Source organism: Neolamprologus brichardi, chromosome 23 (genome assembly GCF_056152115.1).
Source record: "Neolamprologus brichardi isolate AB-2024 chromosome 23, ASM5615211v1, whole genome shotgun sequence".
Classification (NCBI taxonomy): domain Eukaryota; kingdom Metazoa; phylum Chordata; class Actinopteri; order Cichliformes; family Cichlidae; genus Neolamprologus; species Neolamprologus brichardi.
Genome location: NC_142125.1, coordinates 12,006,276 through 12,030,296, shown reverse-complemented (window position 1 = coordinate 12,030,296; position 24,021 = coordinate 12,006,276). Strand labels below are relative to the sequence as shown.

Genomic DNA, 24,021 nt, shown 5'->3' with positions numbered 1-24,021 from the left:
TATGTGATTTTATTCAGCTAGAAAGTTTGCCTACTTTTTATGCATCTTCCCGAAGTTTCCGAGCTAAGAAAAAGTCTAATATAGCTCCTCTAAGAGAGGGCTTGACATTCAACAGTAGCCAATGATACAGACTGTGCCTGGACTTAGACGATGCTTGAGGGAATGTATTCCACTACTAGATAATTAGCTGGTGATTGCATGAAAGCTGATACCGATTCTGCATAATACTCCAATATTTTCTGCATGCGTCATGCAAAATATACCCTTATCTCATATTCTTAACCCCCTTTGGCCCCTAATTTTGACACTGTGATCAATAGTAATTGACTTTTTGATCAATGTGTCTCTTGAAGTTTTCCATGAGTACTGCCACCACTTATGTCCACACTGGTGTAGGGCAGTGTATGGTTTGCTAGTGAAGATGTGCATGTTAATGTTTATAGCAGTGACACAGATGTGGCGTATAGGTGATGAGGTGACGATGAGAGTTGTTGTCTCGTGTGCGCATTTACACACCCACATCTCTGCCCAGGCACGCCTATGTGTTTCTACATGCGCACGCACACCAGACACACAAAGGCAGACAAAGACTGCGCATCCACTGAACCCTTGGATGCATTATTGATAAGCTACTAATTACGCTTGTTGCAATTTCAGCTGACCTTTCCCGGGAACATCCAGGATCATTAGAAGCTGAATTCTCCCTTGAAATTGCAAAGGTAATCTACAGTCCAGCTTCCTCGTTCTCCTTTTACCCCCAAAACTACCACAATCCTTGCTTCCAGAGATTCACTGCAGGATGAAGACGTGCTCTTCCATCTCAAAACAGTAACGGAAAAGATTGGAGAAAAAGCGATGAACGGCAGGCAATGGAATGAAGGAGAACAGTGGGAACACTACAGTACATCGCTGAGTTAATCTTAAACTTCTACACTCCTACACTTTAGGGTTATAATGATACATAGCGTTACAGACTTCGATTATGACAACTTGTTAATGTAAGGATCTTTTAAAAAAGATTAAATACCTGCAAAGTTCGGTGGACAAACAAATTGCAAATCTAATAACCCTGGTGTAACATATTCAGTTCAGTTCAATTAAATTTTAATTATAGTGCCAAATTGCAACAATAGTCACCTCAAGGGATTTAATATTGTAAGGTGAAGACCCTGCTGTCAGATGACTGCCTATGAGCAAGCACTTGGCGACAGTGGGAAGAAAAAAAGCTCCCTTTAAACAGGAAGAAACCTCCGGCAGAACCAGCTTCAGCGAGGGGGAGGCGTCTGCAGTGACCGATTGGGGGTGAGGGGAGGGAGACAGGACAGAAGACAAGCTATAGAAGAGAGCCAGAGATTAATAAAAACTAATGATTAAATGTAAAGTGGTGTATTATCACATATTGAGCGAAAAGAGATGAGTGAAGAAGAAGCACTCAATGCATCATGAGAAGCCGCCAGCAGCCTGGGCCTATTGCAGTGGGGGGGGGGGATTCAGGGTCACGCGATCCAGGCGTTGCTATACGCTTCATCACTGGAGGTGATTCCACAGAAGAGGGGCCTGAAAGCTGAAGGCTCTGCTTCCTAATCCACTTCTAAATACCCTTGGAAGCACATGTAGGCCTGCAGTCCATTAGTGAAGTGCTCATATTGAAATATGAGGTATTTAAGACAAGATGGGTCCTGATTATTCAAGACCTTGTATGTGAGGAGAAAGATTTTAATTTTTTTTCTGGATTTAATAGGGAGCCAATCAAGAGAAGCTAGTATGGGAGAAATATGCTCTCTATTTCTAGTTCCTGACATAAACAAACAAATCAGATAATGAAGTAAATCAAAGGAGCTTGCAAAGAAAAGCGTCTGGACTTCTTTAAGTTACTTGAAGACGTTTCACCTCTCATCCGAGAAGCTTCTTCAGTTCTAAGGTCAAATGGTGGAGAGTCCCAGATTTAAACCTAGTGGGAGTATCCCCCCACAGAAGGACAAAAGGACCCCCTGATGATCCTCTAATCGTCTGAGCCAAGGTGTGAAACTGGGTGTGGGTCCCAATCAACCAGGGTTTCGGGTGAGCTCATTGTGAAACCTGGCCCCACCTTATCATGCGAATTCCTGAATTCCTTGACCTTAGAACTGAAGAAGCTTCTTGGATGAGAGGTGAAACGTCTTCAAGCAACTTAAAGAAGTCCAGACGCTTTTCTTTGCAAGCTCCTTTGACTACGATGACCTGGATGACTGAGAACCTTCACAGACATAATGAAGTAAAGTTTTTGGGCTGAAATGTGCCATCAGGACAGCTTCAATATATCTAGCAGTAAAAAAAAAGTTCTTCCAAAAAGTTATTCCTTCATTTCATGTTTCGATGGCACTGCCTAACACATCCGTCAAAAGGTCCCATAGGTGTTCAACTGGGTTGGCATCTGGGGACTGCAAAGGTCAGAGCGTTTGGTCCACATACTTTCATCCTCATTAACGCATCTTGTGAACTTTCATACTCCATGGATAAGGCACTGTGTCATAGAATGAAATCATCAGGATAGATATGATTCATAAAAAGAAATAGTTGACCACCCAGAAACACTTTGTATTAATATGGAGTGATAAGTGGACCTAAACCATCCTAACAAAATGCTGACCTAAATCTCCTGGCTGTAGGGGAAGGTTACATTTCCCCAGTTTTTCCTTTAATTTGTCTTTACAAGTTCCGTTTTAGAAGCCAAAGCAAGATCAATCCCAAAAAATAGGACAGGCAGGAAAATTAGACAATGCCCAATGTGTCAACACTAATGCTGATTTTTTTAAGCAGAAGCCAAAACCTACAACAATCACATTCTTCAAAAAAAAAAAATGGCTTTCTCTGATGATAAAGCGTAAGAAACAAAGAGTAGTAGCAAACAGCAATAAATCCTGCTACTGACTGGGTGTTATCTGCTATTATCTTTAATGAATAAATGCATGTACAAGTACTGTATCCTTGACGAATCATCTAAATACATACGATAATCCTCCTGCCTCCTAAAAGACGCAGGAGTTCAGAGGAATGTTATTCACATTTTTACAGAAAGAAAATATATCGAAACATTTCCAGTATGTCTGACAAACAACATATATTTTATTTTTCTATATTCAAGTTAAAAAAAGTGCATGTGGAAGTGCATGTTGAACATTTTAAAAGCTCACAACAGTACTCAAAGATCAAAGATCATTTCAGCGGTTGCAAACCTACCAAATAGCCTCCCACATGTGGGCGTCCAGTAAAATGTCAATATCCACTGAGTGACCCTCCCCTGCTGCCTGATCTCACAATCTATTTCTTTTGTTTCAGTTCTTTGAATGTGCCTGTGGGAGACATTCTCTCTCATTGCTTGAAACAGTCTTGTCTGTCCCAGATCAGATTCAGATTCCTTTATCAGTCAGTGCATCGCAGATGTGTTGCCGAACGAAATCACGAACACAGAAAAATATACAAAAAAAACCAATAACTGTATTCTGTTATAAGGTTGGATATCTCTTTGAAAAGAAAACAATGTATATGAAGTAATGAGGTTAAAGCAGAGAGCTTCAAGGCACTGTGAGTTTGCCTCATCTAAAACACACAAACATACACAGACTTAAAAAAAACAACAACAAAAAAAAAACCACACATAAACACGCCAATGCTACCCATAAGAAGCAAGCATACCTAAAGAATTATTTTACTCTTCTACTGCAATCAGATTTTGTTGGTGATGGGAACTGACTCGGAACCAAAATAAATAGATAGTAAGCAAAAAGGGCTGGGAACAGCAGTTTGCTGGCAGCGCTCTGAACCAGGTGAGCTGGTGCAGGCAGGGACGACACCAGCCAAAGGATTAATGGTCTCAGGGGAAGCCAAGGTAAGCCTGCTGCTCCTGCTTGACATCTTTGTACTTGTAAGAGCACAGAAATTAGCCAGGCAATGCAGTGAGTAATGGCCAGGGTGCTTCCATCAGTCCCATTTAACAATGCATGCAAAGCCAACAGAGGAAAATGCAGGGGGAGAGAGAAAGAAGTAAATGCTCTCTCGGGCATGTGTGCAGAGTTGCATTTAGCACTTTATCACATAATATATAGCGCTGTAAATGCAACAGAAATATTACACTTTCCCCCCGCCTATTAGGATACATACATCAAATTTCAGACTTATAGAACAGGATTTATTTTCATATATCACTTTTAGTAGAATTCTCTCATTTTGGTTCCGTCGAAGACAAAAGAACGTGTGAAAAATGAATAAACAACAACACACTAAACGATTACCTACAGCACGTTCTGTAGCTTTAATGTAATTTAGTGATTAAGATAAAACGATTTTTGAAATTAATATTACACTTTTGAGCCGATTTAGCAGCGTCTTCGTGTTTGAGGAACTCTATGATGGGATGATGTTTGAACATTACGATACTTTTGGAGTCGTTCAGTGATGTACAATCATCCGCCATAATGACTCACACTGGAAAAAATATCAAAACGCCCACATAGACTTCTAAAACCATTCCTGCAGCACAATCCACTTATCCACTATCCATCTGTTTGTTTGCTCCACTCATCATTTGTCAGTACTTTATCTGACATGAAGTCAACCCGACCTCAGTCACTGCTGTCTGCAGAGAAAAAGTTGCCCCGGGGCCTTAAATGATGCTCAATAACGGCTCATTTTAAGAACTTTGTATAATCATAGATTTGGCATCTTCTTCTCCTCGTTACAGTTTTAAATACATTTTGATTATATGTCCTTTTCACAATTTGTGAGTTTTTCAAGCTAAAACACTGCTCATTGTCTAACTGTTCTCTGTATGCTCTTTAAACAAGTATCTACATACGAACACGCAAAATCTGCAGGAAAGACACACTATTTTAAGTACTATAAGGTACACTTGTAGTCTGGGTTCTATTGGCCAATCACCAGTGTTGGGCAAGTTACTTTGAAAAAGTAATTAATTATAGTTACTAGTTACTTCTTCAAAAAAAGTAACTGAGTTAGTAACTGAGTTAAAAGATTCTAAAAGTAATTAATTACTTGAAAAGTAACTATTGCGTTACTTTATTAAAAAATTGTTTAACCCTCTGGGGTCCAGGGTATAATTGGCCATTTTTAACTACTTTTGATTTTCCCTCTACATTTCACCTTTAAAAACTATTTACTTTGGCTTGTTTGGTATCATTCTTTTCAGCACAACCTCACGTGTCTGAATTTACAGTTATGTTTTCATTTTGACATACTGTATTAACACAATTGATCTGAAATCAGACAAAAAACATAAAATCCGAGTAGAAAAAGTTATGTTTGTTACTGTAACAACCACAAACATGTTTATTGAATCATATTTCGTAACTTTAAATGCAAATATAAATTGTCAGTTTTAAAATCATATGTACAAGTTTTGCAAACAACAAAGTTATTTGCAGCCATTTAGCTTTTACCCTTTTTTATAACGATTTCAAACTATTTACAGAACAATCAGGTGTTCTGCATTCAATAAGATGCTGCACAAATTATTTGTGCCACTCCAAATATTTCTGTCCACTATAAAGGAGAACATCACAGCCTGATACCTGCAGGTCTGACAGCAGGTGCATCACTCCTGTTTCTACCTGGAGACAGCAGTCGCCTCATTGTTCTGACACGCAACACAAAACTATCCACAACACTACACACTAACTACACAAGAAAACACATTAACTACATACTCCAAACACGCAAAACATCACAAATCACTCACATCTCAAAAATCTCTCTCTCTTTCTCTCTCACCCTCACTCCTAAAACTTCCCCCTCTTCCTAAACAACCAAATGTCATGTTGCCATATCGTTTTTGATTGGTCGACATGGTGCATTTTTCCACCAACACGAATGGGCTCTTTTTTTCTTTTTCTTTTTTTGCTCATAAGCAGAGAGTGCTTGCTGCACTGTCCTTAGACGTTAAACGTGACGAAACTTTTGAGGAAAAAACACCGCGTATATATCGTTTATCATGACTCTGGTTTTACGTGGCCTATCAGCACAATTTAAAAACTGGTATATATCACCTTGTTGCTTTGTCATCTTGAAGTGGTCATGTGATTGGCTTACCACGACTACTTTATTCTTCCTCAGTCAAACAGCAGCACTGGTGCGATTGTTTTGCCCCCTTAGCTCAAGGTGTTGTGTCAAAAAGTGATCATCGGGCAGAAAGTGATTGCCGTCCACGGGAGCGCGCGTAGCAGCTTAAAGCTGTAGCGCCCAGATTACTTACAGCTACTTCCATGCAGCTGATATAATATGCGGTAAGCTGAAGACAGCTTCAACCGTCTGTTTGTTGAAAAATAGTAACGCGACCGCACTGCATTTTCTTGTTAGTAACTGTAACGGCGTTGTAACGATAGAAAAAGTAATTAGTTAGATTACTCGTTACTGAAAAAAGTAACGCCGTTATTTCCATCACTGCCAATCACACACGAGGCTTTGGACGCATGCATAGCAACAGAAGAAAACAGGCATTGCATTTGCTTAGGTGCCATATTGAAACTAGGCCCTGTTCTCCGATCTCAAATCTTTTCTATCATCTAAACTTCATCTGCATGAGTAAAGAGTTTGTTTACACAAATAAATACTTGATATTTATTTCAGCTATAATACATTTATTAAAATTTGAGTAGGCTGCTTTTCACTTCGTCCATATGTACAATGTCTGTACTGTGAAAACGGGGACAACATATTATGGTGAGTTCTGACAGCAGTCCAGACCTATGTGGTGCTTAGGCCCCTCCAGATGTTCAGATATTGTATCATACTCACACTCCTCAGAGACTTATGTCCCTGTACACACCAAATGTCAGTGACTCGCGACGTGCTCAGAATTGCGCACACTCATATACACAAGATAACCAAAAATCTTGCGCACTACTTACATTTTCTCAAGCACACTCAGCTGGGTATCAATGTATCTACCAATTTTGTTATTTTACACACAACTTTGGTTGCTTTGAAAACAAATTCTATCCAATCGTATCCACAAAAAAAATCACAAAAACCCACACTGTGGTTAGGCTTGGAAGCAGATTTTTGTCATCATTTGTTAAATCTAACCAAGGCATTGGCAACAGAATAAAACGGTCCTTGGTTTCATAATTGCTTTCACAATGTGGACATTTTTGTAGTCACAAATTTTGAAGCACCATGCTAAACAATTGGACCACAATATCTATCTGAACAAACAGATTTTCAGACATTCTTAAGCCTTCCTAGAAAAACATTGTCCTCTTGCACATTTTATTTCCTTCTGTATTTATTACTATAAACCTGCTTCTCACAGAGCACCAGCTAAACTGTTTCCAGTTGCCTCCAAAAGGCTAGTAAATATTTCTTTTGCAATAGAAGTTTTGCCAATGTTATGTCTTGTAGCACTTTGACTTTCTCTCGTGCAATATTTTGACTAAATTTCCACTCAGTTCTTTTAATTGTGTCATAGTAGACACGTGTGAATATAATACAAAACAACCAAAACCGGTTTTCCTTATTCATTTCCATATGGGTTAGTACTTCCACACTCGCCTTTCCTACTTTTCGTGCGAGGAAATCAAGAATGCAGAATCCTCCATGGACAAGAATGGATGAATGAATAGATGGAGAAATGAAGGGATGAGGTTTGGTCTCCCAGCTGTATAAGGCTTAGGTTTACCCCAGCACGCTGGTTCCTACTAATGACCAGAGGCCCTGAATTCCTCTGGCTCCCCTGGGAAAACAGCTGCTGCCATCCCCAGCTTCTCCACAGGCTTTGAAGGAAACATGGCAGTAGTTGAGCGGGCTACACTCCTGCCAAGCAGAGCAGCAACTCAGGGATGGGGACAGACAGGCTTGTTGTGCCAGCAGGGTGGCTAAGCCTGCTGAAACCCTATCCAGCCAATTACTCCCTCCGAATGCCAAGCTAGCTCTCTAATGGAGAAACCGGGGACCACACGCTGTTCGGTCCCCTCGCAGGTTTGCAGGTTTTACAGGCAGGTGTTACCTAAGAGGCAGTAGCACTCCCTCTTCGGGTCATTTTTTTTCTGCCCTTTCCGACAGGTAAAACTGAACAGAAAATAAGTTTAGTATGAGTCTCTCCAAACCACTTTGTTTAAAATGACAAATTCTTTTTTAGATCTCTTGTTTCAGTTTGCCATCCACTCACACATGGCCCCTGGTTGAGCTTACCCTTTAGACCATTTGCAGAGAAAAAGAAACTGCTTTACAGAAAAGTAGTGAAAATGGCCAGGCCAGAGGGGGTGGACGCCTATGGTTAGACTACCTAATCATTCTGTCCACGTTCCTACTGTTCAGATAAGCAGCACAGTGCCTCCAGTGAGCCTTTCCTCCATTGAAGGCATACATATACTTTAACACAGCTAATTTGTGCAAGTCTTGCAGCACTTGCACACCATTTAGAGATACACTTCAGATTTCACTAGAGAGCCAGTGGACCGTATGGCGGGATGGGGGTCAGAATAAATAGAGCTGCTACAACACGGGATGAATAAATTCCAAATAAGTATTGTTTCTCCAACCATTGTTCTCTGTCAAAGCTGTTGAAGTAGCAATCAATGCTACTGTTATTGTAAATGTTTTCTAGCAGCTGTCGGTAGACTTTAAATTGGGAATTGTTTAGCTGGAGTTACTTTTAATTAGGTTTGGATTGTTTAATCACAAAGAAATACCTGTGCTTTTCTGTAAAATTGTTAAAAACAACCAATCACGCTGAAGAGAAATATGGAATTACACTGGCGAGAAATTAATTTTATTACACGTGGCAGCTTCTAGACTGTTCCTTTTCCCTCTGTGTTTAGAAAACAATTTGGGAGAGTCCGCTGTAACAACTTTCCTCTAACAATGTGTTATCAGACTGAGAAAAACAAGAGAGAATCAATAGGACCTGTGGTCATGTATAATTTGCAGGACAAGCACTTGACTGCCAACAAATAAAGATTTTTTCCCCCCCACTCTTTTCTGCACGTTGCATTCAAGGATATTTGTAATAGGTGGCTATTTTCACCAAGATCCTGCCTGCAAGTCAGCTGAAATGACGGAATTCCAGTGAGCATCGCTGTCCTCGTGTAACCAGGAGGCCTGAACGTGTTCTTCACTCCTGTGTTTATATCCATGCACAAGCTCAGCTGAGACACACTGACAAGCTGCACTTTGCACAGCTCCTAGCCAAACCACACTGGCAGCCCAAAAAAAGAGAAATCTTTTTAATTGCATGGAGAGTAGTGTGCAATTCCCAGCAATTTTTTTGCGCCGTGGAAAATCTTTGTCTAACCACAGCATGATGTTGTTTGTGTTTGCGAGTGTGCGAGTGTGCGTGCGTGCGTGTCAGGTTGGTTGGCAGGCTGTAAGGCTGCCTTGGCTAGTCAGAGAGCTCTTCTGCCTGAACCAGCTGGGCCCTCCTGTCTCCCTCCAAAGCAGTCAGTGCAGACCACATGGTCTCACCCCACTCTGAAAGGTGCCACTGAGCCTCACACAGCTAGACACACACACACAAACAGGATGACACATAGAGTGCAAGCCCTAAGGCCGACATATTCCAAGGAATACCTTCTGCTGTCTACACACTGCAACCTGACCTGTTCAGCTGAGCCATCCATTCACAATTATTTGGATAAAACAAGCCAGACAAACACATGTATGAGAGCACCAACAGTATGACACGAACCAACATGAACAGAGTACAAGCCTGAATATTTCTGGTAACTTTACAATTTCTTTGATACGGAATTGGATATAAACAAATTTCTGAGTATTTGCTATTTACTGAATCACTTCTACATCTTCACATTTTATTTTTTACGTTTGATTTTAGGTTATATGAAGATATTTCGGTAGCTTAATTTTTTGCCTTCTTTAGCCATCCTTAAAAAGTCAGTCCGTATAAATAGATAATCATGTCCTAGTTCTTATATTCAGAAACAGGGATGAATCACTGGTATTTATCTGTGATTCTTTATTGTTGAGTCTTCATGCATCTTTCACTCTGTGCGACTACAAATGTCCTCGGGTGATTTTTATGTATAGAAAAACACCCTATTTATACTTTGCTTTGTCAACTGTGTTATTCTACAACAAGGCTGAGCTTTTGAACTGACCCTTGTTTGATGGAGAAGCTATTTGCTCTTCAGAGGTTCATTTTATCAGTCTCTCTGGATGAGGTCACTAAGGTGGATAAAGATAAAGAGACTCGTTGTCTAGAAAAAAAAGCATGAAGAGGAGAAGAACAGCAAAAGCTAGATGCCGGGAGGTCCGTGTCACATGGTCGACCCGGGACCTCGCGGTGGAGGAAGTGCGCTTCCCCTGAGCCTTTTTTACCCTTTAGCTGCAGTCAGGCTGAGGGGACAGAGGTAGGTGGGGGGGAGTGTAAGGGGAAGAGGGAACGGCAGAAAAAGCAAGACGAGTGAGCCGAAGAGAGAAATGTTGCATTGAATCCTAATGTCAGATCAGAGCTGAGCTGAACGTTGAGGAGATCTCTCCTGCCGGCAGCGTAAGAATAGGCATCTGTATCAAGGGTAAAAAATATTGTGATCTCTGATTATTCCCTGTTTCACCTTTCATTAATATCATCCAGATAGAAGGCAGAGCAGCTTGACATCCACACACAAGCGGGGAAACATATTTTGCAGGCACGCTAGCGAGATAGCAGAGGATTCTGACAGAAGCCTTTGTTTTCTGTGAGCTGCCGCTGTACATTACTTCTCTGCAGTTGTAGGTCACATTCGTTTCATACTGAGCTTTCTGTTGACTGCTTTCAGCTTTTCATGTTCTGTTTGTGGGCTCGTGTGATAAGAATGGAAAAGGGCAATTTGCACGGCGGTGAAGAGAGCTCAACCCACCGCCACTTAAGGCAACGCGAAGAAAAAAAAAAAAGCATATTAAGGAAACATCTTCATCAGTTTGAAAACACGTGCTGCAAATGTGCACGAGTCAAGCAACAAAGACGCACAGCCAAAAACAGAAATGCGTAGACCCAACACATGTGACACGTAGCACGCTTCACAAACTTAAAAGGCCACAAAGGATTGAACAACGAGCATTTCCCAGCTGGGTTTCGCACTTTTTCTGTCGTGTGCAAGCATGTCTGTTGCTGTATTTGCCTATTAACAGGAGAGTTTGCATGCAATTTCCTCATGCAATACACAGTAAATATAACCATGTATGAATATATGAATGAATCGTATTAAAATACTGCAAAAGTGGCCACTTTAACGAGTAAATCATGCTACAAACAATATAAGGTATAAACACTATGGCAAATATTGTTTTTTTGATTTTTATTTAAAGGCAGGCTCACTTTGTTTATATTTTAATTAGATGGCACAAATAAAATCCTGTTTCCACTGTCATGCAGGGATCCCATTTCTCCATATAAATAATTCAGATTGTACACGCTGGCAGGCCAAGAATAGATTCCTAAAATAACACAAGGCAGGAGGGATGGAGGAAGGTGGGTTGTAGAAAGGAGTAAGGCCGAAGGGGCTGACAGTCAGTGAGCCTGGGACCTTGGCATCCCTGAGCACCTCAACCTCCACTCCTTCCTTGACCTGAGAAAGGAGGCAGCTGTTGATATAATTACTGTATTAGCCATAACTACACCCACCATGGAACCAAAAGATGCCATCTTCCTGTCTCATACCCGGATTTAACATGTTCACCTTGCCATCCCCTGCTCCCCTCGCTGTCAGGCTGGTCTTGCTAAACAGAGCTGTCATATATTAAGAGACCCTTTCAGATTAGGATGCCAAATAGCCTTGCAAAACATCTCTTGCTCCAACAGTCAAAGTAGTGCTTCAAGGTTTCACTTTAACATTCAGGAATCAATCCATGCTTCCAATCCAGCATATTAGGCTGATGTGTGCCAGCAGTCCATGCAGGCAGCTGCCCAGAGCCGTACCTTTCCCTAAAGCACATTGTGCCTGCACTGCTTCCCGATTCCCTGATAACATTAATGCCAGACAGATGTCGCTGAACTAGTCCAGACATTTTCTTAATATCAGAGTTGGAGGCTGGCCTCCTTTCTTAGCCCCTGCTGAATTTCCTGAAAATCTCCCATGGCTTTTAAGAGCACTACAGTATTGACCCACAATATTTTCCACATCAACAACAGTCGAGCCATTCCTCTCCCTAATGGTAAGAAAATCAATAGGTGACGAATGGATTTATTTGTATTTCAAGCAAGTTTTTGTCATATTTTTCTTTTGTTTTTCTGACAAGTTTATTGCTGCAGGGGATGCGGAGCACAGGAGGATAGGGTTTGCAATATAGTCATGAACAAAAAAAGAGAAGGAAACAGATCTGTGGACCTCTATCAGCTGTTGTCATTCGACAACCGGTAACATCAGTTCCAGATGGGATCTCTTCCTTATCACAACACTGCTTTGCTTCTGTCATTAGCCCAACTCAGAAGCTAATCTAGAATGAAAAGACAGTTTGACCGTCAGATCTCGCCCAATAACCCTCTCCACCATCAAAGCGTTCTTTGAAGTTCACATTCCCTAAAATTGGTGTCAGGTCAGAGCTTTAGCAGCCAAAGGTAGAGCAATCATATGAAAGCTTGTTCCTCTCTCTGCTCACAGCGTTCACTAGCGCAGCCTTTAGAAAGGGGCGTTCTTCACGTTTATTGCAAAAAGGCAATCAGGATGGCCTGGATTTGGATTTGGCCACAGGATGAACCAAAGTCTCTGGGGCTATGTTCAAGAACTTTTTTTATATGGAGTCCCATTCGCCAGTCATCCCTGACAATGCCAGTTCGCCTGATAGACTCATCATTGAGCTGGGGCCAGGGGAGAAGTCAAAAGAGTGTGGAAGAAGAAGGCTAAAGGGAAGAAAAGGAAAACAAAGCACACTTTGGGGGATAGTATAAACCTTGTACAAATATCAGTGCAAGATCTAAGGGATCAAGTGAGAGAAGAGAAATATAGTAAGGGTTTTGTTTTTTGTGTGTTTTTATCTCCTTTATTTATTTATTTTGAAGAAATAAAGGAGAAAAAACCCAACTCTTACATGATGAGCTGCCACGGTCAGGCCATGGCAGTTTGAGCATAACCACGTGTACACTTAAGGCAGCGGTGTCGAATACACACATGAATACTTATGAATAATGTTAAAACACCTTCTTCCTCGGCGTATCAAACCAAAGGTTACCCCAATCATCTTTTCAGCTGTTGCGGTTTTACAGCCCCAGAATGACTTCTTCTCTCTCCATTAGCTCTGCACTTGTTTGACTGGCACATGGGTGGGAAGAGGGTGAATAGAGAGTGGGCGGGTGGGTAATCACACGACTGTGTGTCACAGTGCGTGCATGCTCACTATTTGTCGTTTCAGCAGGTGAAACGGGAAAGGCAGGTGAGATGTGGCTGGGCCTAATTTAAAAGCCTCTTTACGGTGCCCACTGAACCAATGTTGGCATTCACTAATGGTGCATCACAAGCATGTTATCCAATGTGATTCCTCCTTGTCCTTATGTCCTGTGTCCTTGTCTGATGTTGCTGCTTTAATAGCTCCCAGAGCTGAAGTCACAGACAATATAGGCATAACAAAACAGTAATGAATTTTATGCTAATTTAATATTCCACTAAAAACTGTATTTTTTGACCTAATCGCGCTTTAATCCACTGCGCCCGTATCCGTGCCTGAATCATTTGGTTGGAGCAAGTGTCCTTTCCAGTCTAGTGGTACCATGGCGCAGTGATTTAAGTGAAGTGACTGACAGTGAGAGAGACAGAGGGTGCTGCGAGAGGCTAATGGAGTTAAAATACTGAGATGAAGAGATAGAGGGAACGAGCGGCTGGAGGGACAGACGTGGAAAGCTAGCTGAGTTACAGGTATTGTAATGAAGATCTAATTTGGTTTTCTCAGTAACTTTGTTTCATGTTTTGCTAACTTTATGAACCTGCGTCTGGTTTATACTTTGCAGAGTCTAAACATCCTCCAAAATCGAATCTTGTTTTCACACATTAAGCCTAATGTGTAAAACTTTGATTTTAGATTTAAAAAAAAAAAAAATTTAAATACTTGAGCTGACATTTTTATTCATCTGGAAGTGGCATATTGTTACATTCAATTTCCCCACGCAAAAGTGCTCGTCTAACGCTCTCAGAGTGAAATTGTACTGATGTACAATTAGAGTGACAGGACTGCATATATTTTGACTTCTCTTTAATACTGACTGAAAAGGCATTTTCTTTGTGTTCATATCCTGAGGTAGAAGATGCTCTTGTTTTCTTGTTTCCTGTCTCTTTCTTTGTCATCACTTTTTTTCTTTTTTTGCCTTGGCATTTTTCTCTTATGCGCTCCCATTTTCTTTGTCACTCCTATTTTTTTTGACAGGTTACTGACAATGTATAATAACCTATAATAAAAAATAAATATGTCCTACATACAAAGCACATTTGAAAATAATGCAAATGTGTAAACACTTCATGAATGTAAACAGGTTAATTTAGACCAAATCATCTATTGGCATTTAACGCTTAAGAAATGTAATGTAAAATATGATTTGTGTCCAACTATTTATTTGTACACTTGCGGTTTGTGTGGATTTAAATGGGCCAATTTCTGTTGCTCATACACAATCGTTGTTTCCCTTCTTTCTTTACGGCAAAGCTCCTAATAGGCTTTTTCCTCTCTCAGTGAACAAACAGGACATTTTCTTTCCACATGGAGTGCATGGGAGCAAAGGTCTCACAAAATTGGGGCACCGAATTCAGGGCTGGGAAGAGGCCAGCCTGCGAAGAAAGGAGAGCAAATCTTACTCCACTGTCGGGGAGAAAAATATCAAAACATCTAGCGCTACCCCAAAAATCTTCTGCTAAAAGCAATCGCACGTCTGCTGTTGGGTTGTGTACCGACTTGTTTACTTCAGTCCACATCGTAACTAACTCAATTTAACTCAAAACAAACCGGACAGCAAAACCTGCATCCGTGATGTATTAGTGTTACGTGCGCAAATGTGAACAAATTTCCCTCCATGCATTCGTCTCCGGTCTGCTTTAATCTCCTCCCATCTGCTAGTGGACCTCCTCTCCCTGTTCGGAGGCCTGCCGCGCCCCCGCCTGATCTGCCAAGTCTGACCTCACTGTGTATATGTGTACGTGTAGGTGACTGTGTGAGCGAGAGTGTGTGTGGGTTACTTGATGAGCCCGATTCCTTATGAAGTGGTGTCATTAAAGCCGAGAGAAGAAGCAAACGGGTGATTGCAGTGATTTGGCAAAGGTTGCAAAGACTCTGCCGTCCAATCAGAGCCTTTGCCTGGCCTCCTCCAGCTCCACTGCAATCACAGAGCAGCGAGTCCGCGGAGAGCAGGCACACACTTATGCTCACACAAATCGACACATCAGTTTATCAGCCGCAGGTACGGGCTTGGCATTGCTATTATCAGCTTAAACTGTGGAAGACAGACTATACAACCAGAAGATCTCACATCAGGTGTTCATAGAGATCTCCTAATAGGGAATATGTTTGGTCATACCTGTTAAAATGTAATGTAATGATAAACAGGTTAATGCAGAATGTTCTTAGGTGAAAGGAAGTGAAATGATGAGGTCTAAATGAGGCAAACCCTAAAAAAGTCAGTTTTCTTATTTGAGTTTGTGTCACTGAAAGTGTTTGCCTTGCAAGCCTTGTTAAGCTAGTGTGTAAGCATGCATGAGCTTCCACAAAGACCTAATTTATCAAAATCCACATTTAGAGTATAGTGCAATGAGAAAGAATCAAATTTGCGCATAAGTCTTGCAAGAAATCGTGCAAAATGATGTTGTGTCCAGATGAAATTTTTCTGAATAATTTAAAGTTAAGTATTGCTAAAGATCATCTTTTATTCTTTTTTAGTGACAGTGACACAAAGGATTATGGTATGTATTATACTTTAAAAAAATATTGACCCTGAACTGTTGTATATTATCTAGAGTTCCAGTGTTTTCAAAGGGCACTGAGGGAAAAGAACACAGAAGAAGGAGGGGCGTCAAAGGGAGAGAAAAAAGGGAGAATGAAATACAAAGTGTAGAGAATTGAGTACTAAATTGACCTGGGGTCTGCCTGTCCCCAAAGAGGTGGAGTTGCTGTAATGAGAATGGCATACCAGATGCATACGAGGGCCGTCTCTTCCCTCTCCTCATCCCTCTCTCAAAGAAGACAAGTTTGTTTCTCAAGGTGATTGTTGCAGTGATAAGGGAGAGGGTGTTATTAAGGGTGACAGCGAAGGGGCTGAGAGGCAGTGGCTGACTGGATAACCTTGTCCCCATCCCCGCCTCGCTTCCTTCTTCATGAGCATCTCCACCACCGGCCTGCCTGCCTGCCTGCCTGCTCGTCTGAACGCAATCTGCTGGCTGGAATTACCTCCCGGCCCCAGGAAAACTAAACATGATTTCTGACCTTTCCTTTCTGTGTTCAACAGTAACCTTTGCTGATCCGCCCACGCTACAAGACCATTGCAACGAGCAAAGGACGAAAAGGAGGGGATTTTTTTTTTTTTTTTTTTTTTAAGGAGCGCAAGGATGAATGTGTGTTTAGCTGAATTTATGTATGCATGAATATTTATGGGCAAGTACAAAGTGTAGACGAAATACCTGAAGCATGAAACACTTGTACAATCAAAAAACACTGCAGTAAAAATTACTAAGGTGTTTCAGTGTTCACGTTCTCTTTTTTTTTTAAGTTTGCAATGTGTTATACTGCAAAAGTCTTCCTGGTATTTTGTCCACTGTCTGTACGCTGATGCTGCTTCTGCGTATGCTGACCGAGTATCACAGAAGCTGCCACAATAGTGTGTTTGCCTCGGAAAAAAACAGAGCACAAGCTAGTGTGTTTGCAGAAATACTGTATCTTTCAACTGGCTGAATTCATTACATCATCACTCTGAGCTCTTGTTGTTCTTTGCCTTGTCAGCAAGTTTTGCATTGGTATTATCATTAGTAGTTTGTAAGATAAGGCTAATTGATCTCCACCTACCCAGTGTATTAGTGAATTGTTGTGCTTCTCCTTCCACTGACTCTGCATAACTCCTACAGCCTCAGCACAATCTGACCCACAGGAGCAAAGCACATCCCTATAGAAATTATTTCATCATCTCTCTCTCTCTGTTGCTCTCCTGCCTTCTCTCTCCTGCCTTCTCTCTCCTTGTCTGTCATTCGTAAACCCAATTCACCCCACCCCTCCCCTTCAAAACAGCCCAGTTCGTGCTGATGTGAGGGTAAATGTAAGAGCTTACGGGCAGAGTGACCTGAACATCCCAGGCAGATTCGGTGGAGTTAGCTGACTGAACTCTTGGTGAGCAAAGGCCTGTGTATCAGTATTGTTTGTGTAAGAGCACCAGAGGGGATTTGGACAAGGAGTTTGAGCTCTGAATGTGTGACCCAGAGCTGGCTTTACTATTGGATTAGCTCACCCTGATCCCCACAACCTCTGAACATACTCCCTACTATTTCAAGATCTCTCCATTTATGCCCAGCCAAGCACATTGTGACCAGTAATCTATAGTTTTCGTCTCTCCAAAGGGAGAAGATATACTGTTCAGCTTTTTTGCTTTGCCCCTATCGTTCCTCCCTCCATCTCACTGGTTTAGCCATACTTTTCTCTATTTTGCACGGTCTGTGTTTGTGTGTCTCTCCCACTTTCTATATCTCAGAACAAATTCCTATTGTCCACCTCTCTATTTTTGCTGTTTCTTTTTTTTTTTTTCCAACCGATTGCTCTTGCTCTAACTACCTCTTTCTCCTTCATTCCTCCTCGCTTTTCTAAAGGGGATCAGTAGAGCTTAGAGGCCTTCCTGTTGGTTCATTACTAAGCTCCTCTGACACAGAGAACTTGTCTCTCTAGTAAAACGGGAGAAGAAGAAGAGCACAGACCACTGTGTTGTCTTTTATACCACATAAAAAAAAAAACCTGAGCACAGAACAGCAACGTTGCACGTACCCTGCAGTCTCAATCTAGATTTCTAATCTTTCTCCGCACCCCCTTATCTTCACTTTCCATTTTACTTATTTCCTCTTGTTCTGGTTCTATCCTCCTCTCTCTTCTTGTTCCGTCACATCTCAGTGACCTGCAGCAAACCTTTTCATTGTCCTTCAGTTTGAGTAAACATAAAAACGAAATGCAATGCTGCTGCTGGGCCCACAATATAAAACACAGCTCATGAAAGGAAAACAGACCCGTGCCACTCAGCATATGCGCACACCGTATGAGTCTACGTGTAAATATGTAACCTATAGTGGGCATGTCTCTTTGTGTGCGTATGTGTTCCTATTATCATCCAAATCCGACTTCCCACTGAGTGTGTGCTCGCGTGACAGAGAAAGTGTGTATGTGTGTTAGAGCTGCATGGGTATGTATGAATTCGCCTGTTTGTCCTCTCTGTGTGGGTGTGCGTGTGGGCGGCAGGCCTGCCTTGAAAATGCCAGAGCCTGTTTCTAATCCAGGCCTCCTCAGTGGGCTGTAGCTCTAGCTGTGCCAGGCAGGCCTGCTGCAACACCAACAGAGCCCCAGCTGACAGCTCGCCTGCTCCTCTTTCTGCTTTCTGGACAATATTTGAGCTTAAAACTTTAACAGTAGGTTAAGCTGGAAAATACAAAGAGCCACGGAGGAATACAAAAATGCAGCACTTGCACAGAAATATCATTTAGCCCGTGAGCAGAATGGATCTTTTAAAAAAAGCCTGATACAAAAGACAAAATCAAATGAAATGACAGTCTACAAAGGAAGGAAACACTAAGGGGCAGGCGGTAATGACGGAACGCTAAAAGACGAGCTGCTGGTAAAAGGTTTAGGATGAAATCAAAGTGGTTAAAGCTGATTTATCTTGCCTAAGAACGCCAAACTCTCTAAGGAGGGACTGAACAGCCTTTCAAAAATGAAATATCAGCAGCAGACAGTGCCAGTCATCAGTGCCATGTGTGATGGAAAATCAATCTATTTCATATCAGAGACCTGCGAGGAGAAAATGAGAGAGACAGGTCCCTGCTGCCTCCTTGCTGTGCCTCTTTAAACGTCTCCCCAACAGAAACATCCCAGAACGATCTGCGTCATCGGTGACGGAGACGTTCACAGCGCTGGTGGCTCAATGTGTAACGGCTGCTGTTCTGCTAGATTAGGTAGGTGATTGGCCATTAATATTCATTTCACAGTGTGTCTTTGTTAGGCGGCAGCAGGGGCTGACAGTGTTTGGATGGATTTACTCTACCATATATATTTCCTTTAGTTCTATAGTGCAGTGCAGTTTCCTGATATGGATTCTGTCAAGCTACCTATTGGCCGAGTCTTCTCCAATTCTCATAAATTTGCTCTAAATATCAAACAAAAGTGAACGCTCCGTAGAAAGGTAAAAGAGGAAATGCTCGGTTTTGCTCAGGTATCCAAGAGTCATCAAATATTTAGTGGAATTAGGAGAATATGTTCTACCTTATTCCTGTGTGAGGTCATTACAGTTTTTACTGCAATAATAATCAGGGATAGTGCGCTGTGCTCGCCTGGGCCTGTCTGGGCTTAATAACAGCAGAGAGTTGCTCCCACTGAAGCGGAGGTCCAGCAGGCATAAAACCACAGTAACAGGTCTTTCCCTCATGGATGGAAACCTAGTGCAGGTGATCTGAACTGTCCTCCTCATAATGAGATTAAGGGACTAATTAGGATGACTGTGTGTTTTAGTGTGACTGTGTGCACTGAGGAATATATGCCCCCTATCGGACTAGCGGCGTGGCCCCTGAGAGAGCAGGCCACGCTGAGTCTGTCCCTCATGTCCCTCCCTCCACTGCACTAAGAGGCTAATTAATATTTTTGCATCCGCTCTGCAGTACACTGGGTTGATTTATACTCTAGAAGTTACTGATCTGGACGGTGAAGGCAGGCAGATAAGCACAAAAAACAAATAATAATAATATTATAGTTAGTTAAATTTAGCAGTGATTACTGAGAATCATCAGAATTACAGCGAATAAGACGCTAAAGCTTGTGAAAGTAGGACATAACACAGGCTATTAGCTAACATAAATTATCTTTGCCAGTAATTACAAAGGAAAGAATTCAGGACAGCAGACTAGAAGAAGAACAGCAGATTTTAAAATGACAGTCAGATCGTTCCCCTCCCCACAAACTACGTCTCCCCGCTTTCACTTCTGTCCTAACCTGTTAAAGTCACGCTTGTGTTTGATTGCCCCTGTGGTGGCACTCTGACCTGTTCATTTAAGATGATGTGCGACTCTCAGGTCTGTTCCAGCACTCATTTGTTCCTCAGCGGGGTCCCCACGGCCAGCCACTAAGAAGACCCCATACTGACCAAAGTGCCCTGGGAGCTCTAAACCCAGCTACTCACAACCAAGTAAAGAGACAGCTGAGTGTCATTGTTAATGTGGACACACAGCACCACAATGGCAAAATCAATGGAGCTATAGGGGACATCAATCTTGACAGCACAAGACCCTTGTGCTTGTCTCACCACTCCTGTAAATGTTTTAGAGAAAGAGGGAGGATGGCATAGAAAGAAAGAAAGAAAGAAAGAAAGAAAGAAAGACAGAAAGACAGAAAGAAAGAACGAACAATGAAAGCATGGGGGACTGACAGTGATCTTTATTGGCCTTTCCTCCATTCATCTCAAGGGGTTATGCTGTCCTTTGAAGATTGTGCATGTGACAGGCAGCCAAGTGACCAGCAATCCTAATTCACCCAAAACAGGCAGGGGTTTTTAGGTAAAGCCTCAGAAGTGCTGCACAGCAGCTGCACACATTTGGCATCATTTTTTCATTTTCTCTGCCTCTGTTTTAACCATCCAAACCTCTCTCTTTGCACCAGGATGACAAATACTGAACAGCATCCCTCCTTTAAATAACAAAAAGGAACTTGCTTTGTTACGTGGTGACACGAGATGAGATGCACACCAAATAATAACAGTGAGGTTTTGTTGTTTCTGCCACTGACTTGAAGGATGCCTCTGCATCCCATTAACATATATGCAGAGAGACAGTGAGTACATAAAAGCCTCCAAATATGGGAGAGATCAAAGAGGACAGAATTAAGGCCAAATAATGAGGATCTTGGCAAGATCCCTGCACATTTATTGATTGTTTGGCAAGCTGAACAAGCTTCTGCTCCATTTTTCCTGTCTATACAATTTAGTCTTGTGATTCAAATGCACAAGATCAAGCAGTGTGGGTTTTAACTGGATCTTTGCAATGGCTACGGTTCCAGTACTGATTCTAATAACTATCTAAATTACAGTGTAATAATAATGTGTTCACAACAGGAAACAGGGAAAGAGAGATGGGCAGAGCTCACCACATCAGTGAAACATTCTTTAATCAAAAAAAGCGTACGCATGAGAGATTAATCCATAAATCCAGTATTTGAATTACCATCAGTAAAAAAAACAACAAAAAATTACAAATTGCTGCAAACCTGGTGACATGCAGTCAAGTCAAGATTACATCAAACTTCCCGTTTGATGTCACCCAGTCTTTTAAATCTACATTCACATAATTCGGTTACGTTTTGTTCAAATTGCTCCCATACTGAATAGAAGTGCAACAACAAGAAGGAAAGGGAAGTGGGATAGGACAAAAGAAGAGTGTTATTATTATTGCATTTAGAGCAGTGGAACAGATGAGATCAGAGGGGAAGAAATGAAGAGAATTAGCCTAGATAAGGCAGATGAAAAAGAAGGATGTGAATAAATGATGAAGAAAAGAAGACAACTACCTCCACGGCTCTCGCTGTCAGCTGGTTTCACCTGGATGGGGCGAGTCATCTGGAAGAGAGAAAAGAAAGAGTGTCAGCGAGGTTAGAGGTGGCGACTTGGGCCGGCGTTGCTACAACAGAAGGCCACAAACCAGGGATGTCAAGCTCCCATATGAATAGCTACTCTGCAATACTGATCAAAGTGCCGTGGCTGCGGAGGCAAGCTAAACACCATCATACAGCTGAGTCAACTTGATACTGTAGTGTTTCTGGAGCTGGCTACTTAGTGAAAACAAAACAATCTAAGCTCCCATTTACACACACACAAACACACACACACACACACACAATCCTATTTGGGATTTTTCATGGCGGCTGCATGGAGAAGTTGAAGGGCTGCATATGTGTGTCTAAGTGAGAGAGACCAAGGCAGTCCTAATAAAAGTGAATCCAGCCACAGGAGGAGAGAGATCAATGCAGGCCTATTGATCCAGGCCCTTGGGCTGTGGAGAGTGTCTGGCTGGGAAGGATTCTCTGGTTAGAAGGCTCACTCTAATCCACTGGACCCTGATAAGAATGGCATTGCCTGGATTAGATGCCTCTGTCATCACAGCCTTTGTGTCACGCTCTCCTCCTTCCCCAATCTTACCTCCTTCTTTTTTCATTATTGTTGTTCAAGCTGAACAGTTTTGCCCGACTTTGGCAGATTTGTTTGGAAGAAGGGTGAAAGATGGAACTATGATTCCCAAAATGTTTGTTACAGCAGCAGCTGTTTTTAAATTGAATATATGAGTCTTACGTGCTGGTTATACACCCACCTGTGCATATAATGTGTATATGTACGGCAGCAGAGCGTAAAGCTCATAAGATGATTTATCTGCATACGTCAAAATGCCAGCATCACACCCTACTTTGACTGAGGCAACAACTGTGAGAACAAAAAGACTGGATTAAAAAAATGAGACCACAAATAGCCCAAACGTGTAACAAGATTACTGGAATATAAAAGCAACCTCTTGAACCATTTGTAGCTGCTATTTAAGACCACTTGTCATTCCCGGTGTTGCAGTCAAATGACTAAGAAACCGCCATGTGCTGATATTTTTATAGCCAGATATGTATATTTTGAACCATCGTCCCGTCATGTATCTTTTTTCCTTCCCGTTCAATTCCAGAACAGGGCTGAAAAGGTCAGATTTAAAGACAGGGCAGTCCAATAAAAGCATGACATGTTCAAGGAGAAACACCATAATGGGATTTTAAAATGTCTTAATAACATGCTGATATATGGGGCAGAGGCCCAGGCCCGATTCATTAAGTGCTAAACGTATCCATTTTCACCTTGAGGAACTGAGTAACCTTCCCTAGCTGAAATTATTCCATAAATTTACCCATCGTAAATAATAACTAGAACTAGCTAAGACTTTGTAGGAAAACAGAGAGGATGTTATCCTTGTGAAGGTTGTGGTTTCAGCTCCTCGTGTCTTGGGTGGCTCCTCTCTCTCTCTCCCTATCCATCTACAAGTGCTTTCTTTTCCTTGTATAACACAAGCAAAGTAGCACTACGGTATGCTAATGCCAAGCCACGGGGTGCACTGCTCCACAGCGTGTTCGGATAGATTACAGAGTCAACCGCAATACTATCGCGCACGTTCAAAGCAACCTCCGAGACAGAAACACCTCTGAAACGGGGAAAGAAACAGCCGCAAGACAAATTCGCAGATAACTTAACAACCCTCGGCTCCTTCGCAACAACACAGGAAATCTTTGAATTTGCCTTTGACGTGTCAAACGGACAAAAGACGCTTCGATCTTGCCAGTTGATTTTTGTTCAAATGCATGATGGAGGAGGCCAAATCCACGGCTGTGGCTCTACAATGCTATGATCTCAGCCATCTCTACAGGGTGCCTGTGTGTGGGAGGCAGTTCTCTAAAGCTAGTTACTGTTCAGCCTCCAACATGCCAGCTTAATGGTCTATTTATTTGCCCGAGAGCAATGCATTATGGTCCAGAACAGTCACAGCTGATGGCTCTCAGTTTGTTAAATTTCCCTTGAACACATAAAGAAAATCGTGTAATTCCAGCAGAAATTAAGTGCAAATTGTACACCCGTACTATTAGCGTGCTCACACATGCACAGACAAGGTAACTTAAGTAAAATTTATTAAGTACTGGTGTTGCCAAGGAAACCATTAATTAACTCGGCTACTTTAGGGCATCTTTTCTCACTATGCCCTTTAACGACTGGAGCTCGCAGATTATTGACATGCTAATAAAGAATGAAACAGTAACTGATTCTTTTCTCTCTTTTATCTATTAATAAATATTTGGGAATGATCAAGTTAG

General features: G+C 41.8%; 1 protein-coding gene across 6 annotated transcripts in view; it reads right to left on the bottom strand.

Moving 5' to 3' along the window:
* The window catches only part of celf5a (cugbp, Elav-like family member 5a), a 194,153-nt gene that overhangs the window by 66,431 nt on the left and 103,701 nt on the right, over positions 1 to 24,021 (bottom strand). For all 6 annotated transcript variants that reach the window (XM_006790373.3, XM_006790375.3, XM_006790374.3 and 3 more), the window contains exon 3: positions 21,697 to 21,745. In XM_006790373.3, coding sequence (XP_006790436.1) covers positions 21,697 to 21,745 — 49 coding nt within the window. The remainder of the gene's footprint in view (positions 1 to 21,696; positions 21,746 to 24,021) is intronic.